General features: G+C 40.8%; 1 protein-coding gene across 3 annotated transcripts in view; it reads right to left on the bottom strand.

The window, feature by feature from the left end:
- adam12b (ADAM metallopeptidase domain 12b) overlaps positions 1–5,305 on the bottom strand; it is a 98,224-nt gene extending 92,919 nt beyond the window's left edge. For 2 of the 3 annotated variants that reach the window (XM_051960241.1, XM_051960239.1), the window contains exon 1: positions 4,813–5,305. In XM_051960241.1, coding sequence (XP_051816201.1) covers positions 4,813–4,927 — 115 coding nt within the window. In that variant the 5' untranslated portion in view covers positions 4,928–5,305. Of the gene's footprint in view, positions 1–4,808 lie in introns of all 3 variants that reach the window. The other variant, XM_051960240.1, reaches the window with a different exon arrangement.
- Positions 5,306–20,623: the final 15,318 nt, after the last annotated feature.

Here is a 20,623-nt window from a genome sequence, read left to right on the forward strand (position 1 = left end):
TGGTCTGTGAAAGGCAAAGAAACAAACAAGCTCCAGAGAATTCATATGTTTGCCGTGTTTTGGTTTTTTTTGCAAGCCAAAATACTCCCTTTTTCCTTCTGCTGCACATCCAGTCACTCATTCATTTTAAATGTGAGAACTTTGCTCTGCATTCTAGCATAAATAACAGCGTGCCGTTCACAGATAAGTTGTGACAGGAGTGACTCCATGTTCCCTTCCTACTCTTTCTATTCATTATTCCTTTCAGCCTCTCTTTGCTCTGCTATAAAGTCATTTTTTCTTCATTGCAAAAGAAATTGTCCCACAAAAATACCTGAGCTTCAGACACGGTATGACATTCAATCACGGCGGTAAAGGTAAGCGACTGACTTCACACCTGTCTGTTTTTTTGGGGGGTTCTCTGAAATCTGATGCAAATTAGGAGGAAAGTGCACCCACCATCCAACACATGACTGACTGCTGTCTGTCAACGCTCTGTAGGTGGCGGTCTGCAGCTTTGTTATTGTCACCCAGATTTCTCATAGTTTCACAATCCACCTCTCACATACTTTCTCCCTCTCCTCCTCCCCTATGTCTTCCCTTTCTCGCTAATGACATCTGGAACTGCTCAGAGCATTATTCCATGTGTAGCTCCTCAGAACCCGAGTTGTTCATGCTGCCGCTTTGCATGTCGTGCCGCGGTATGTTGCCATCTCATAACATCAGCTTATCTATTATATCTGTAACCCTGTCACCCCGAGGCAGAGCGGGAGGAAGCTAAATCACACTGATGGCTATAATGACCAATGATGCTTAACAGAGGGAGACGTTTCTAACGGTGCCTGTCCTTCCCTCGTGGCCAACAAATCAATGCCAGCTTGTCCTCAAAATGTCAAGCGACAGCCACCCCAAGGGTTTGAAAGACAGACCAGGGTGAGGTTATTTCCTAAATGGCTTGAGCAGAAAGGGGTTGTTTTAACCCGTACGGCGGCCATACGTCAGCATTCCACGACAGACTGCAGAGCGGGTTTGAGTTACTTCCCAGGAAACTGTGCTGAAAGGTGGGTGATGCTTCTCAGAGAGCGACGGGAGCGTGCATGAATTTCCATGTATTTCAGGGCACTCAGGGCAGGTTTTGTTCTCTTCTCCGCCAGTTTGTTTAGACAACACAGACATTCTAATCTTTCTAATTAATTCTGTCTGACACTTCAGTCTGACCAGATGATATCCTCAAATCTAATCCAGGTCATTTGGTTCTGTCTCTAATTATTTATTGACTTCCCTCCAACCAGAAAACAAGAAGAAGAAAAAAATCAGACCATTAGAAAAAGCAGTTTGATATGCAGAAGCAAAACAAAGAGAGTCAGATAGAGTTAGAGAGCCACAGACAGAGTGATTCATCAAAGATTTGTAAACATAGCCGCCTTGATTCTTGCCCTTATGGGGCTTCTTTTAGTTTTGCTGGAGAAGTTCAGAAGGCAGCTGAGCTCTGAAGAGCAATAACACTTCACATAACACACAACTGGTTTTCAAATGTGCTCAATAGTCCAGTCACTAATATAAACAACTTACTTGAAGGCTAATGAGCAGCTGGATGGAGCAACTACTAATCATCTTACTTTTGACTTAACCATTTGTCCAAAATGTTGCCTATAAAGCAGTATTTCTAGCACCTTAAACAAGAAATATGTTAGTAATCAGTGAAGGAGCAATCAGTCAGCTTTTTACTGCTATTGTTCTTCTGGTGTTAAAATAACAGGTGTGACGGAAAAAACAAAGCTTTTCTTGCAGGTTCTAGGTAATGAAAGATGAACAATGTGACAGAGTAAATTAATGCAGATTTGAATTCTACAATAGCACAAAACCTCTTAACCACCTTGTTTTCCTCGGTGCTACTTAACAATTGATTGTATCCTTTCATGCAGGATTGTGTTTTTTCTACACTCTAGAATGATGCTTTTTATCCAGCACTTCGCTTGCAGAGTATTTCTTTTAATACATAACCATGCATAATATCTGGCTTCATTGCCAGAATATACTCAGCAGGACACTTTCAAAATCCCTCCGCAGAAAGTCCTTATTATGTGATGCATGAGTGACTTCAGTAACTGCTAACACAACAGTTTTTGAACTCTGTCCAGGTAGCTGATTGCAGCTGAGTGCTGGCACACTCGGAAATGTTCTGGCACTGCAGGACCAAATGTCAGTCAACTCGGGTTCACATATGTCTGCCAGAATTGGGAGTAGATGTAGCAGTGGCAGTGTGTTGGAGGGTACATAGTTGGGATGAGAATCCGTTTCATTGAACTGCATTCAGGCTAGCTTTGGGCAAGTGTCAACTTGTGGCAATGGCCCAAGTTTGGCTGGTTCTGGCAGGGCACTCACAAATCTGGCTTAAGTAACTAGTTGAATCGGATTTAGGGCACGGTTAACCCAAACCATTTGGGCTAAATGGATATTTATGGAATTAAAATTCTGTTCAGCCAAAGTCATCTTTCTCCAGTACTTCTACTTAAATGTACTACTCCTTCAAAATTAACACCATGAAACCCAATTTCTAGGCATTTTTTTGTTACCGTCGTATTTCTATTCACTGCAGATTTATTTTTTACTGCAACATAAAACCCTGCACGTCTATGGAAGCAGTGCGACCTATGCTGGATGGCGAGTGAAGTTAAAAATGAAGTATTTTTGGTAATTTTTTCAATCAGGCATAAAGCGATTTTGATGAAATGTCACAATTTAAAGCTGAGATTTGGTGAATTATAACTGATGCACCCAAAATGTCACAGTTCAAGGTCTGTAGGAAAGCAGAAAATCTAACAATTCTTCCTGTTCTGACAGCTTGTGGCTCAGATAAATTGGGTAATTGCAAATTTTTAAACAGGAAATACGTCTTTCATTTTCAGAACAACACATATACAATAAATGTTGTACAACACAATGCCCCCATCTTCAGGATGAGATCTTTTGACAGTGGCTTCCAAAGCATATCAGTGAATCTGTTTTCTGATCTAGCGTGGCTACGGTTACAGTCTAGTCAGACAAAGGTACAAAAAAAACCTTGGTTAGAAACAAAACAACCCACCGGTTAACATTGGGGAGCAATGATTAAAAGAATTATACGTGACTTTCAGTAGGAAGCAGGAACCAAGCTGAAATATCCCGTGTTGAAGTCCAGCACTTTGTTCACCCATCAAATCACTTTTACATCCTTCCTCTGTGGACTTTGTAGCTTGATTCTAACATCTTACTCTGTCCTCGTGCTACTAATCTGAACATAATTCCTGCAGTCAATAAAGGGATTTGTGACCAAGCAGAAATGCGTGTTGTGGGGCATTTTGGAAAAAAACATGAATTCTGTCCAGAAGTTAGGATCTCCATCTATCGTGATACTTTTGCTTGTGTCTTTTCCATGTTATACCAATCCAACTGTGCAGCATATGTTACATTTAGCGTCCAAACTAAGTGCACTTCAACTGAATCTGCAAAAAAAATTCCCCATTTCTAAATGAACAAACTAAGGAGGTGAGTTAGGAGAGTCTTCCTGAAAGTAAACCTCTCTACCTCAAGTCAAAGTCCACGGACACCAACTTACAAAGTGCAGCATGATAAGGACATTGAAGCAAGGTAAGGGGGAGGCCATGACAAACATTTCAGACAGAGGCTGGAGTCAATATTCAGCTGACATCAAAGAGGCTGCCCTATTTCAGCGCTCACTCTTACCCCTTACAACTATTTTTACCTCCAGCGTCTCTATAGGAGCAAACCCGTGTGAGTGAGAGCTTTAATGACCCCACGTTGAGCTGATGTGAGCGGTAAACAACTCCCAAGTCTGCATCTGTCTAGTTCTCTGCAAGCTTGGGTAATTTTCAGGGAAGCTTTGCTATAATTTGTGCAGTGCTATTAATGATGCACCCCCAGGCTTCGTGTTTGTTAGCACCGAGTCAATAAACAGTATGTGCAATTTTTAGGGAAGAGCTGTGGGCATGCATTGCATTTGACTTTTGATGGATGAAACATCTGAAATTATTAAGATAGTCACCAAATTTCTGCTTTTTCAAAACACATTAGACATTTTAATGTACTTGTGAGCATTGTGCATCTATAGTACTGTCTAACTGTGCAGGGCTTTATTTTATGTGCTTTACTGACCTAAATGAAGAGATTAATTATCAAGAGTTGCTTTTTTAACCTTAATTATAGTTGGATTCACCCCAGAAATCAGCCTGACAGTTTAACAGCAATAGCTCCTGTGCTTTACCAGATTGTGGTATTTATAGTACTTCTATTTTCTGTCTTTATCTTGCTTCTGCCACACAAACACATTCATATTGTGGCACGTGCGCTGGCCAAAAAACACACAATACCCTGTTATCTCTGGCTTATTCACCCAGTAGATTAAATTTAGCAGCTGTACACATACACAGAAAAAACAGCATTCCTGTTTTGGTTTATGTTTACAACCCACAGCTGAAGCTGCATCCTCCTGGACGTTAAACTCATCTGTTCATCCGACAGCAGCCTGACTTCCTTTTATTGTTCCATCGGAGCACAAAAGATGGATCTAAATAAACAGCTGCCTGCCCCAAGTGTGAACTGCACAGCATGAGAATGAGGCAGGGCTTTAAGACAAGAGAAATGTGTGTTTGTGTGTGAATCCCTACTATAAACCCAGAGCTTCTATCCTCCAGTGACATGGAGAATGAATGAAATCCAGTCTCAAGACTCAAAAATCACGTTCAGATTTGTACTCAGCATCTGCAGCACAACACGAAAATCACTCAAGTGACTTGACTGGCAGAAATGTAAGCAGTTGCATTGTCTACTTACCCTCCTGCTTGTTGTAAACCGTGTTGTCAGCATTTTCTGCAGCCGTGGACAGGCACCAGACTCGGAAGGCTAGGATCAGAAAAGCAAAGTTCCTCCGCCGCCTCCAGCTCCTCATCGTGCCCGGGATCGGTGAGGGGAAGCCGGGTAGTGGGAGTTAAAGCGCTCCGGTCGGGCTGCGTTACCTCCAGATACTTGACACAGGTGACAGGATGGAGATGCGGGTCAAAGCAGTTCACATGGGAGGAAAAACAGACACAGACTCCACCACCCAGACTCCAACGAGATGCGGCAGGCAGGCTGTCACTCCGAGAGAGAGGCTGTCAGAAAGTTTTCCTTACAAACACATGGCAGAAAACTAGTCTGGCGATGCAGAGACAAGGGTGGGTGGAATATTTCTGTGACGGTGTCGCTCATGTGAGGTTTAGTTAGGGAGCCACAGAGGAGACAGAATGGGAGGATGTTGTTGAGTGAAGTGAAGCGGACTCACCATCTCCTCTCGTACCGGCGCAGCCACACCGTGCCATGTGCGCTTCAGATTCCGCTGGGTCCTAAAGCCGGTTATTTCTGACGACCGTTACCATAGACAGTTACCCTGCTAATAGGCTAAACAGGGGAAAGATAGCTTTTAACTGTCTATTCTGCTTTAAATTATAAATATATATTGAATATGAATACAACATGTACAAAATAAAACGACACAAACTTGTTATATATGCATAACATTAACTATATTCTCAAATGGAGATGTTGCTCTGACTTTAACAGCAGCATGAATGCTAAATAACCCCAAAAAATACTTTAATCATTAGTATTATCAATTAATGTATAAATCAAAAAGGCCAAAGACATTTATTTCTGCATTTTAATTTATTTTCACTGTTACAATACAACAGCAATTAACTGAATCAGTTCATTCCTGTACAATTACATAACTCTACAGTACAATTAAAAGCTTACCGTTTAATGCTGCAACTAGATTTTCCAGTATTTTATATCATGTTGCCACTGGAACTCACATTCACTGTGACTACCTCTATGTTGCATTGTCTTTTAAATTGTATAAACTGATTTGCAGATTTGTCATAAATAACCATCTCTGTGATGATCCAGAAATAAGATCTACCAGCTCGCTTTCACATTTGTAATGTGCACTGAAACACCTGCAACTGTAAAAGAAGAAAGGATAAGGTAAGCTACCTTTTAATGGCTTGGCAACATTCATTTTGAGACAGAAGAATACGTAAAATTGTACTCTATTGAATATATTGTGGAACGCAAAGAAAAATAATTTAATGTATGTGTGGTGGGGTAGGACAAAGTGTAAGAGAACCACAATGCAACCAACCTGACATCTCCATCTGTGTAGTCTCATCCCCTTGGTCATACACGGGCCACACGAGTTTGTTCACTGAAACAAGACGTTTATTGAATAATTAATTGAATGCTGGATAGCTGAATTTGTCTGTGGAGAGAGCTGCTCAAAAAAAATTGCAACAGAACAAAATTAATCTTTATGAAAATGCAGCAAAAGATTAATATAACTCTAATTTGATTAACAATGCTGTTCTTTCTGAGAAAAAAAACACAAGGAACTTCCAGCACAATAAAATTAGATAAATACAGAGGTAGTTTAACTGAGCCAAACATTTCTGCTGGCTAAAATAACCCATACCTTGACATACTGGTGTACTGCCATGCAGACGTGAGAGGGTCAGCAGCATCCACATTTCCAAAAGAAAGACAAACTTTTGCCTTGGAAACCCAAACCAAGCAGATATCAATACAATGAAGTCAACAGAAGACTATCACACGCAAATGCACCTTAGTTAGTACATGAATACAAAGGTACTGAATCTTTTAAAGAGCCAACAACCTTGAAACAATCCTGACTTTATCATCGACTCAGTGCCACAGACATTAGCCCATGTGGCAATCATGAAGCAGAGACAAGAGGCAGTCATAATGCCACAGGTGCTTTGAATATGGAAGGAGTCCACCCAATTCTATGCTGATGTGTTCAAGAGCTGTCAGGGAATTCTGAAAACACCTTTACAAATGTTACACACAGCTGTTCCTTGGCACTTTTAAATATGGCCTGTCTCAAAGTGTAAAATTATCAGCAATATTCTTAGCTGCACAAATCAAGTCCTTCTATTTGAATCCAAATAAGTATCAGATTTTACAATTTTTACACTATAAATAAAACAGAACACTATTGTTAGAATGTGGCTGTATTTTTACAGTAATTCATCACAGTGCAAACCTGAATCAATATTAATCCCAAACCACCTCAAGATGCCTTCTGAGGTGTTTAACCTACATACAAACTCAGGGTTATAAACGACACACTACCGCAAATAGAAATCAGTTTTTGGCACATGATCATGGGTTTTGGCTTGATGCCTCTCTGCTCCATTCATGTTTTTGATGCTGGAATGGAGGTCTAAGTCGGCAAACCAGTTTAAAAAAAATGTACTTATCTTGGAAAATAAAAATAGACAACTGGTAAACTTGTGTTGGTAGGTTGACTGGCTAGTTGTCACCTCAGAAGTAGCTCAACTTTTTTGAAATGTATTAAACTTCACTTCCTTCCAAGAACAATGTACTTACATGGCCAACAACAGAACAGAGTGTGCAGGAAAACCATCAATATCAGCAATGATAGAAGAAAAATAAATTAAATTCTTGCAATATGCGATGAAATAAGATTAGAACAATGGAAACTTTATAGCAAGTTTAATTATTCTCACAATGCAAAGTCCTTATAGTTGATGTATGCAAGTCCGTTTAGAACAGTTTTTTGCAGATTCAGTATCTTTCTGCGTCTCCTTCCTGAACTTCCTTTGACTCCTCAGAGCTAAACAGAGCCAGATTTGCATAGCATTTTGAGACAAGATGTGTGTATATAGTGTTTTTTGCGTGTATTCCTTACACTGTGTTTTCAGGACACACATATGTGGCTTTTCTCCACCCCCTCAGGATAGGGGTGTATCAGTGCATAAGGCTTCAAACTAGATCATGTATTGATTTGCCGCAGAAATAAGTCAGCTTCAGTCAAATCAAGTCAACTTTATTTATATAGCACATTTAGAAGCAAGATGAATAATGACAAACATGAAGGTGTCAATGCTCAACTTCAATTAAAAGCCAGAGAGTACATGTGCGTCTTCAGTAGGCACTTGAAGGTATCAAGAGACTGAGCAGTTCTAATTTGAACAGGTAAGCGATTCCACAATCTGAGTGCAGCTACAGAAAAGGCCCGGTTGTTTCTGAGTCTGGATCTGGGAACATCTCACTGGCCGACCTCAGCGCTGAAAATGGAGCATGGACATGTAAAAGCTCGGATAAATAAGAAGGTGCCAACCCATTTAACACCTTAAAAACAGGAAATAAAATCTTAAAAACAACTCTGATGCAGACAGGAAGCCAGTGGCGTGAACAAAATAAAATAAATAGTGTCATATATACACCATAAATGCAAACGATGTTCTATCTTGTGTCATTTCACTCCTCCTCTCGTGTGTGTTAAAATGTTGTTTTTAATCCGGTAGGACCACTGTGGATTAAGATACTGACTCTTTCCCAAACTTGCTCTCTTATAAAATGGATACTGCCTCAGAAACACACAAAAACAGCTTTCTTAAGAACAGGCCCTGGGCTCTTAGATAGTTTGACTAAAGCCTTGGATGTAATTTGCTGGAAAATACTGTGCGAAATGATGTGACGAGTGAAAATCTATGCATGCAGGCTGATGGGATTACAAGCTGACATTTCAAAACTTGTAAGCTTTTAACCTGTTGAACCGTAAAGTTTCTCGGGGAAAACTTTGAGGTAAGATTTGAAATAAAGCAGTGAACACTTACACCGTGCTTATCTGCACAACCTGCAATTGCAGTGACTGAGGGCAAATATAAGCATTTGATTGAACTGACATGATTCAATCTCAGTGAACACTCTATTTTAAAAAAAATACGAGTCATTCTTCATTTTGAAATACCCTGAGGAAGAAATTGTCTCCTGTTTTTCTCCATCTTTGTGTCCAGACACACACACACACACACACACACACACACACACACACACACACACACAGAAACACACATATACACAAACAAACTGCCATTACCCAGGTCCCATCTGTGTTTTGTGCCAGGCTACCTGGTCTGGTTCAGTCTAATCTTTTTAGTGTTTATGTGCTGCAGGCAAAAAATAAAAGTCACAAATGTCTCTGTGCAGGTGTGATTTCACTCCATATTACCAGTGAGGCTACAAAGTAAAAGAAAAACAAAAGATAAAGCTTCACTACTTTGCTTGAGCTGTCTTGAGTTACATTTGACTTTGGTCCTTAAAATCCCGCAGTATATCTGGAGATTTTAGTTGTCTCACGCACACGATGAGTTGATTTAATTCTGTACTTTTGAATGACTCCTTGTTTTTTTTAGATAGATAGATAGACAGACAGACAGACCGATAGATTTTTATAGATTTTTTATTCATGCCTTTGGAAAAATTCAAGGTATATAGTAGTTCACACATGTTTCATTCAAGATAGATAATTAATCAATTCCCAAATGATTGTGCAATGAACATGCAAATTGTGCTGATTGAAGAAATAGAAAATAAGATGACAAAAATGCCGGTAATTACAAAAAATTGTATAAAAATGATTAGTATTTACAATAAGGTGCTAAATTGCTGGCATTTACAAAAGTACGAAAAGGTACAGTGTGAAAATAAAACTCATAATGCATAGGAGGGGATGGGCCAGGATTGTTGGGGTTTTTTCCAAGGCCTTCATAAAATCCACATGATATGGATTTTAATTGGGTAGATTTTAATCCTAAATCCCAGGTCACCTGCTAGAAGGAGATGTCGATGAGGCTATATGTTCTGATAATATGGGTCCCAGGGAAATACCTTATGACAAAACATTCAGAACATATGCAATTAGCTTTGTAAACTTAGCCACTGTTCTTCTTTCTAAGCCAGATGAATTAGTCTAACCCTCAGGGCAGCTGAGTCAGTCAAGGCCATTGGGACGCCAGTCGAGAGGCCTCAGAGCACATATTCCGCATTATGCTCAGATAGCAATGTGACATGCAGACACATGATGCCTCAGAGAGAGACGCTGACAGACAACAGCCCATCTCCTTGTATACAACCGTCTGTCGGTCTCTGTTCACTATGTGGAACGAGCCCACATGGCAGCAGAACTCTTCTCTCATGTGGATTAGTCTTTTAAATGACCCAGTGTGTAGATATCAATACTGTTTACTACACCTGTGCACCATAATCGATCACTGTGAATGGAAAAAACCTTGGAGTACACAGCATGTAGCCCATTCTTTTAACTTTATTAAACTTTTAATCAAGCATTTTATCGGGGATTTAAAAAGTTCTATTTACTCCAAACCAACCGGTTCAGCAAAAGTCTGCCACAACAGTTTGTGTTTACAGAGTGTGCTTTTTGTGGGAAATTGCTGTACACGTCCTTCTGGCCGCTCTCCCCTCATCCCAGCAGGCTCTGTTTAAATGCCACTGAGATGTCAGTCACCTTTGCAGGCTATATGTGGACTGTGGTCCCCGGCTGTGCTCAGGAGTCTCCTCTCTTATTACAATGTCATCTCTGGTTTGGAGCTCTGTGACAAAGGCCTCTTTCACAGGCGCCGCATGTCTCCTGAGTTCGATTAGCTTGAAATTCCACTGTTCCGGATGGGAGGTTCCAGAGGCCTCGAGGCAGACGTGAAACCAATGACGAAACGTAGCCTCCCCATCGCACTTCATGAACACCTACAGTACTGCACCAATGACACAGACAAGGTGTTCCGCTCACAGTCCTAACACTCAATTTCCACGAAAATGACACCCCCTCGACACAGAATACCCTTGGAATACCTTTATCTCTTTTGCCAATATATTATTGGTATTGCTGATGAGGAAGAACGTTATCGAGAAAGAAATTAGCTAAATTATATGATTTATCTGTGCTCCATTTAATGACTGGCGTTAACTTGAGCAGGAAAACAAGATTAATATTTCAAGTGGTGAACCCATCTCGTGTTTTAATTATGAGCATTTGGGTGGGAGGTGGGAGCTGGGAGCTGGGAGGCTGGGCTTTGTCAATATCTGTACACAACAGCAATTAATAACTACGCCCTTCACGTCATACACAATTTTTATCAATAGAATACTTTTTAGCATGATTGTGGTCAACAAACTACTAATCTGTCAACGCGTCATGAGCAGAAATCTATATGTCTCTCTGTTACATGCCAAACAAAATCATATAGGTATTACAAATTAAGAAAATTGTCCTGTGCAAAGTGCAGACAACAGGGTACAAACCGAAGTCAAGCCCTAGTGAAATACCTATGCACAGGCACAGCACTGATTTTTGTAGGTGAATAACTGAGTGAAATGACCTGCCTTTTAATACACACACAGAAATGTAAAGACCAAGATTGATCAGTGAATTGAACCCATTTTCCTTTCAGTGTCAGGTTTATCTTTGCAGAATCTGGTCCAGAAGTCTCTGCAAGACAAGAAAAACACAAACACACATTGATGACTTTCTCCCCCAAAATAAAAAATAGATCAAAAACACATCTATCTGCACTCACACCTCCCTTCCATCAGCCTCTTAAGAGCAGCTTGGCGTCACACAGGAGCGACTCCAACGGCTAAATTGGCTTCGGCTTCCATCAGCCTCACCCCTGAGGTGGCCAAGCCAAGGTGGGGGTATAATTCTAGCTTGCTATCTGACCGTACACCCCCGCTATGCAATCACCCTCCTCTTACAGTACCACCCAACAGCTGGAATCTCATTTCAGCCAGCATTCAAAACCCACCCACCCTCTAACCGGCGCTATCAGACCCCGATGTGAGTCTTCGCTGGGCTTCTTCTCTGTATGTGTGAGTGTGTGTGTGTTGGAGGTTTTCTGATAAAAATGAGGCCCCTAAAGCACACAGTCTTTCGTGGGGAGGAACACACTCCTTTCCTCTGAATCTCTGTGGCTGGGCCCAGCTAATGGCTTCATTTGGGAGGTGGTGGGGTCACACCGGAATCATAACTGTTCCATTTCACTGAGAAATCTAATGTTCTTCCATGCAGCCATTTGACGTCACGCAGTCAGTAAACCATACAAGGCTGATTTATTGTTGATTCACCATTCCTTTAAAAATTAAAGGAGGCCTGAGGCAAGTTCAGTCCATAGTTAACCTAGAAGAGAGTAGCCAATCAGCTTCAGATCATCTTGAATGAGATCATGGTGGAAAAAAAAAGAAAAGAAACACACATGTCCTTTCTCTCTCTCTCCCACCCACACTATCTGAGCCCACTACGATTGTGTAATTATCTGTAAGAGACTGGAGATATCTCTTCACATTTTTCACATCTCGCCTGACTGACAGCGACTTCATTGTTCTGGTTTAGGTTATAATGGGAGACTGAGTGAAGGCTCACCTGCAGGTGAAGCTGAATAGATCTGTCTGACACGGCATGTCCTAAATATATCATTCATTTGCCACGTTTGCCCCACGCTGTAAGAGGATGTGGAAACTGCCAGTCAAAGGGGCTCCTATGTAAAAACGTCAGCCTTGTTTAACATCAGTAATATAAGATATCATACAGTGAGGATTCTGTTCTGATGAAAGATAAAATCCCATAGTGTTATAAAGAATAAAAAGGCTTCATAGTGATGCTTTGGTTCAGGTTGAATTGATAAGAATGTTATTTAGTGTTTTCTAAAGTATGAAGAAGTAACAGATTTCATGAAAAAATTTGAGAATTTGTGTTTAAAGTAGACCTGAATCCTTGAATGCTGAACGTGTGTTTTATTTGGGTGATAGTCCAGTGTGATAAATGACTGAGCAGCTGGCTTTAGCAGTCAAACAGTGACCTCTGCTGGACACCGATGAAATCATTTTATCCCAATGAATGCAGCCACTTTACTCTAAATGAATGTCATCTAGATTTCAGCCCAGTTGCAAAAAAAATACATGTATATTTTTGGGACAATTCTCAAATCAAATGAGAACACTGTAAAAAAAAAAATGCTTTGCTGACACCCATTTGAACATTTATTGTCCTGACCAGCAATTATAAGGTGTGAGTTCCGCCTAATTTCAGGTTAAGTGCAGTTTTGCTCTCTGTGTACCATGCAAACAGAAACAAAATGTTAAACTCAGATTTCCCGGGTGGTAAATGCTCTATAAAGAGCATCCAGATTTAAAAATGAGGCCCTGGTGTGATGTTAAATAGTAAAAGAAATGTGATATCCCAAACTAATACAATTTATTTGTATTTTCTGTTCTTTTGAATAAGAGTTAAAGTTTCTAAAGTCAACAGCTTTTACACAAATCACTGAATCCAGAAATCATTTTTGTACCAAAATCACCCCCTACTCTACCTTTTTAAAGACCTCTGCTCGCAGTCTGTTCGTTTGTGACACAGCTCTCTTTTTCTCCTCCTCCTTTTTCTTTGTCACCTCCGGCAGCTTGTTGTAAATCCTACAAACACACAAAAAAGGTAAATTCATACAGGGCAGAGGAATATCAGAAGTCTGAGGGTGGCTGAGCTGTGCCAACAGATTGGCATACCACAGATGAGGCTTTATCTAGCGAGACCACAGCCAGCAAAAAAAAAAAAAACCTGGATCCACTGATAAACAGGTCTTGCACAGACTCCTTTTGCACTCCCACAACTACAGCCAATTTGTTAAGAGATCCTCCAAGTCAGATAGTGTTGCTTTTGAGGAAAAAAATTACAATGGGCAGCCGTCATCTGATCAGGTGTGCCTTTCCAGATAAGGAAACAGAGAGAAAAAGCAAGAGATAAAGCATCCAGAGGGTAGCTCATATCTCCTGCCAAGACATTTGGGTGTCAAACATCTATTGTATCCATACAGTACGCGGATGTGCGAATGTGCTTTGTGTGCATGCATGCTAGACATGACAAACAAGCGTGATGGATTGTGATGAATAAAATAACAAAGAGCGAGGAGAAGCAGAGTGACATCGTCTGACTTGGGTTCGGTTTGGAGAACTCACCGTCTGGACCTCAGCTGCATCTCTCTGCCCGATATAGACCTCTCTCTAGGCTTGAAAAGGTTATCTAGGACACACATGCAAGGACACACACACACAGAGACACACAAACACATAGGAATAACAAATAAGAATTAATATGTAAATGAATCCTGCATATGTAAATGAACACTGAGGGCTGTGTGATCTCTCTTTTTCAGACAGCTCTGTATTAACGCACTCACACACACACACATACATGTACACATATCAAACACACACATATTCTGTTTAGACGTACAACCTATTTGGTCTGACTTTTGTGTCTCTCAAAGATTGAACTGAAGTGAATTGGCAGAGTGCCCCTGCTCAGGTCAACAGCTCCAAATTTCTCTGTTCATAATTAGACCTCACACTTCAGTCAGCCACTGTGAGCTATTCACAGCTCCTAATTTCATGACTCCTCACTGACCTTCCCAAACTAAATTGGAGCCCATTGATTACTTGAAATAGTAGGCTTTCTGACTCTATTTGTGCCTGACTAAAGGCTGAGACTTTCAGGCATCCAGCACGGTTGGATTTTCCCATTAAGAAAAGAAATACGGTGTGATAAATGAGTGGCAAAACTGCTTGTGTTGTTAAAATTAAAACACATCTAAGAAATGTAGGGAACTTGTCCCATTTGCTGTCTAGATTTTAAAATCTTACATCTTCCTAAAGCACAGATACAAAGAATTGAGCTCAAACTGCTGAGAATAAAAGTGCTTACACTGCATTTTTCATACAGAAAGCTCTAGCATCTTTATGAATATCTTACAATAACAAAACAATTCTGAAGGCTACCGAGGTAGATCTATTATTGTTTACCTTTGGTTATTTTCTATATAATGTTTACTTCACCTTCACTGATCTCCATATGATTACAGGGAAGACATCACATTTTTGAGAAACTGTGACTTAAGCAAGGCTTTTCGCACAAAAATGATGCAAACCGTAATCTGTAAGCTCAATTTTACATTATTTCTGGACCCTGGTTCTTCATTTATGTGTGTCTGTATAGAGATGGATATATAGATGTATGTTTTCTTGCTCTTGACAGGCATTGTGAATGGATGCTTTTCTTTCTGCAGCATTTATTCTGCAATGTTGAGCAGATATTAAAAAAAAAAACAGCAGCAGGAACAACAACAGCAACAACATCTTAATAAAAGGATCATTATGTTCTCGCTGCTTTAGGGCTGTGCTTGTGTGTTTTCCCTGCTTACAGAGCTTGAACTGATCTGCAGTACTAGATAATGACCAGCAGAGAGCAAAGTTGGATAAATGCCACTACACTGCCAATATAAAAGGAATAGCATGTTAAAATGTTCTTTTTTCCCCAGACGATTTTAAGTTATACTGAATTACGCTTTGACAAAGAGCCTCCTAAAATACCAATCTGATTCAAAAATAACTCTAAGTTCTTTAATCCTTCCTTTGGTTTCCACTGTGTGTGTGGTCAGCTGCAACGTATGCTTGTTTTCAGAAAACTACACCCACCAGAGGGACCGCTTCATGCCAGCAGTGCAGATTTGATCAATGCATCTGTCTCAGAAGAAGTGACGTAACAAGAGACAGGAAACGTCGCAAAAGATCGATTTAGAAGACGAAGGCCCCGCTTTGGACCTGCTCCTGATCTGACGGTGCTGAATTGCTTGCTGTCGCCACCAGCGTTGATGCCTCACTTCTGCAACCACAACTCACAGGTCTTTTATCACGTGACCTACAGCTGTTGATTTACTGCCGTCACCACTGGTGATCTGACAGCAGGAACCCAATCATTCAGATTGCTTGTCCACTGGGCAGGAGGGGGTGACATTGTATTCTACTTAATTGCCTTCCCCTTGCTTCCCCAGGTCTCAGGCTGAGTTATTCAGCTCTGCTTACCACTAAGTGGGTCCGGTGTGGTGCAGTTCTTCTTTTGCGTGCCTCGATCCTCCCTGAGGCCTTGCACCAGGTCTGGATTGGAGTCCTGCAGGGCTTTCCTTCTCCTTGCCCTCTGCTCCAACCTCCTCACCCGACCCTGAGATCGGCTGATGAAGTCTGGCCTGAAGAGCTCCAAAGCCTCCTGAGATGGAGAGGTGGGGGATACAGTGAGCTGCATGTTGGTGGGAAGATACAGTACAATTTATAGACACTAATCCTGTGTAAAGAAAAAAAAATCTTCACTGGGTTAGAATCTATTCTGAAAATATCCTTAATCTATTCCTTAACCTTGGAGAATCCTCTTCACAGCCTTGTAAGAGCTAGGAGGTGTAGGCAACATGGAAATATTATGCTCAGCTTTAGTGGAGATAAAGGTAGGAGAGCTTTACACACAGGGGAAAGCCGAATCCTTTAGAAATCCTCACAACGCTGCAAAAAACTTGGTAAATTAATTAAGTAGAAAGAGAAGCTGAAATCAAATTTTCAAAAAGGAAGAAGAAAAGAAAAAAGGGGAAAATTGAGTATTTATTAAAGATTGTATTTTTTATTCCCCCTCAACTTGGCAAAGGCTCTGTCAAATACAAACTAAAGTAAGAAATCTCTCCAAGTGTAAAAATCCCCCCTGAAGAGATGCTGCTGCTGCTGTGATAATGTTTATTCCAAGAGTAAACACATTAAGATTCTCTGTGTGGGAAACCTTAATTGAAATAGTGGAGATATATTAGACTTGACTCCCAAAGGTTTTTAAGGTTCCATATCTCACATATACTGCACTTTTCCATTTTCTGTCTTCCCTGGTTGCACTGTGCACAATACCAAACAGCTTGTCGTCATATTTTCTTGACTCCATAAATGACCTTCATGTCATCAGTCATAGTTCTGTACTTTGTGGAGCAATTATTTGGTGGATTTTCATCCTCACTGGCTTTAGTCATTCTTTGATGGTTTTTAACTCTGAGCAAAAGCTGTGGAAGAAGCTCGGTACAATTTGTCACTGGATATTCACATCCATTTTTCTGCTGGAACTTGCATAAATTAATACCTCTTACAGCTGAAATAGTGTCTGAAATGAACCCAACATGAAAACTGAACTACGTAGTTTGGGGGATTTTTGGTGGACATGCCACTCATGGTTCTTTGGAGTAGTGCTCCATCCATCCATCCATCCATCCATCCAGTATCTATATGCAACTTTATTCTATGCAGGGTCTCTACAAGGTACACCCTGGACAGGTAGCCAGTCCATTCACGCTTTGCTGTAAATTTTGTTCATGAGATAACCCAAAGACAAGGTAAGTCCTTTTGACTATGACCTCCACTGCTAACAGACAAACAAGCACACTTGCAATCACACCTACGGACAATTTAGAATCACCAGTTAACCTCAGGATGTTTTTTGGCTGTGGGAGGAAGCCTTGTAGAACATGCAAACTCCACACAGATAGATCCCAAGCCAAGATTCGAATGCAGGACGTTCTAGCTGTAAGGCAACAGTGCAAACGACTGCACCACTGTGTCGCCCAAGTACAACTCCATATATGAAAAAAGTGGTAAAAAGCCTTTTGTGGCTAAATTGAGCAGTGTAAAATCCAAAAAATTACTAGTTGGGTCAGAAGACTACAAAAAGAAGACAAGGTATGTGGGCATGGCTGGGTTTATTAAAAGAACTAGATACAGACTTTCTGTCAGTTTCTCCCAGTGCACACTTGTGGCATTGCAATGAAACAAAAATCCTTGCAGGCCAAAAACCAACCCTGCGTTATACCACCATTACAAAAGAAAGGCACTGACACCCACACTGCAAACAAGGCTGACTTTTACTCCTACTACGACAAGTTTGCTTTCTTTCTTTCTTCTTTTTTTTTGAATTCAGGGGAGTTCTTCATAAGTAAAACCTCCTGAGGCCTATTAAACAGTGAATTTGTCACCTATCAGGAACACTGGACTGGGAGAAAACATGGATTAATACAGTGCAGTACCACTGTATTGCACCAGGTGAGCATTTCTCCTTCAAGTGGGCAGGACCTATGTTTGAGTCCAGTATCCAGGTTTTATTACATCCAACAAAACTGTCATCAATACTGCAGTTTTGTGTTTGAGAGCCTTTGGCTAAGGTGAAGTATATTCCTGAAAAGGTTGTTATTTAGAAAACAGTACAGAAGTGTGACTCCTACTTTGAGGCTGAGAGTCTTGGGTGCGCCTTCCAGAGGACCAGTCCTCTGTTGGGAGTCGGAACAAGAGGTCTTATCCAAAGTGGAAACTGTGTGGGATTCTGTTGAGCAGCCCTCTTTTCGTCCTTCTTCTTTCTTTCCACTTTCTGCCTCCTTGCTACTCGCTCTGGAGTCCACTTGAAAGACACAAAGAGAAGAGAAATTTAATTTGAGAAGCATTATCATTCAAAGTGGATATTTGCAGTTTTTTATGCCATTTTTTTTACAGTTTCTTCAGATCTTAGACTGAGTTATAGTTACAGTTTTCCCAATATGTTTGAGTTGCATCCAAGCTTTGACCATCTGCAGAGGAAAGTAAATTAACAGACCTTTAACTGAACCTACACACACACACACACACACACACACACACACACACACACACACACACACACACACACACACACACACACACACACACACACACACACACACACTACCCCCACAACTCACAGAGAGAAAACACTGAAAGGGAACATGAGTGTGGCCTATGAATAATGCAAAAGATGACAGTGCATCCATCCTGCACCCATAACCCCATTCCTCTACATTTTGTAGAATATATAGCTCCAATGAATACTCTGAAACGCCCATGTGGCATATATGTAGAACATTAGTACAATATAATGTCACTAGCCAGGCTATAGCTGGAGGATATGTTTTGGCCTTCAGGCATCAGAATAAATGTCCAGTGAAAAGAATGGCGTTGTAAAGTGAAAGCTGGGTGAAAACACTGTTGGATGGTACATATGGGATGGAAATGTATTGTGTAATGAGATGAGAGGGATAATTAATAAAAGTTCTATGTTGCAGCTGTCTTTCGTGTGACAGCCCAAGGCAGGCAGGTGAGACATTCTTGAGTCCTTTCGGCTATGACCTTCACTGCATATACACACCCATCAGCTACAACAGTAAATGCACTGACAGGTGATGTGAATCACATTTATCAGTTCATTACATTGCAATGTTCTGCTGGGAAGCCTTAGTTCCTGGCGTTCATGTGGATACTGCTCTGACATGGACCACTCATAGAAACATTGCTCTCGATCAAGTCCACATCCTACCCCTGTTCTGCCAAACCACATAAAACTGTTCAGGAATGGCTTGAAGAACACATTAAAGAACCCAAAGTGTTAGACTAAACTAAACCTCCAAACTTCCTTCACCCCAATCCAAATGAACATCTGTGAGATGTGTTGGTCTTAACCTACAGAACCCAAAGGGGCCACTGCCAATGTCCCAGTGCCACACACCAAACGCCACGCCGAGAAGTCCTCTCTTCATGGCCTGCTGGTTCATAACCGTTTTGGCAGCACAAGTTTGGCAGTTTGAGGTAGATGGTTTTAATGTTGCGGCCGAACTATAATACAGGATGTGCAATATAGTGCTCTCTTGTTGTTAAACTACAGCCAGGCCGCACTTGTTAATTCAGGTGAGCAATAAGACTGAAAACTGAGAAACAGATTATATTTGGTGGAGTGAAAGAGAAACGAGATGCAACGTTGGCGATAAAGTCAGCTTTAGAGGTGTTGGTAAGCATAGAGCCGGAGAAGCTGTTTTCTCAAGCTAATATAAGCTGACTGATAGCAATATGTAGCTGCTTATTTACTCTGCAAACAGAATTGAGAATTTCAATTCAATTCAATTTTATTTATATATTACAGATCAAATTGTCTCAAGACGCTTTACAGAACCCATATGCCTGAACTGTTTGCAAGAAAACAAGCACTGCGAGTCTAATCCTTTAATATGAATGTTTAGTCTTCTTGCCACCTCTAGAAGCTGAAACATGGAATACAACATGCAAAATGTCACGTCTGCTGATCATCATACCACTTCAGTTCCATAAGGACTACTACGTTGTATTAATCATCCCTTTTAACACTAGAATCTCTCACAGAGGAAATTCCTATGTGGCTTTAACAAATCATATTTCCTAATGCAGCTTTCATATAACCTTGAGCTCATTCTAACATAAATACTGGGAGATTACAGAGGAAGATTCTTCAAATTACTAGAAGCTATTTTGCAGCTCCATATTAATATACGCAGTTGCCATTTTTCCCTTTATATTCTACATAGAAGTTTAGGAAGTCAGAGCAGGATGAATAAAAGTGTTTCCACTTTATTTAAATCTGCAGCTGAATCCAGTACCTGCTGATACCGGTTGGGATTTATTTTAAACAATGTAAATGTACAGCAGGAGAAGTGTGGAGGGTATGTGCGGATCTATTAACAATGCATGAGGTATAAATCGAAAGGTGAGAAGCAGAGTGAAAAAAAACATGGTCTTAAGACCACCTTGGCACATTCAGCTTGCTCTTACGCCTCGGAAATGTGATCTTATCTACAATAGCTTTCGAAATATACGAGCCACTGAGAGGAATATACAGATCAATTGGCATAGGTACTTTAGATTTTCACTTCTGAATCAAGGTGATGAAATTCATACCTGGGCCAGGATTGAAAGTGTTCTGCCTGCGCCTGAAACTGCTCCGAGCGGAGAAGCCTGCCTCATCTGCATTCCCCTTCTGCCTGCCAGCCTTTGTGTTGGAGGGACTTGGCCCTCTGAATGTCAATATTCCCAAAGTAGCGCTGTGGTGCTGCGTGTC

This window comes from Acanthochromis polyacanthus, chromosome 15 (genome assembly GCF_021347895.1).
Source record: "Acanthochromis polyacanthus isolate Apoly-LR-REF ecotype Palm Island chromosome 15, KAUST_Apoly_ChrSc, whole genome shotgun sequence".
Lineage (NCBI taxonomy): Eukaryota > Metazoa > Chordata > Actinopteri > Pomacentridae > Acanthochromis > Acanthochromis polyacanthus.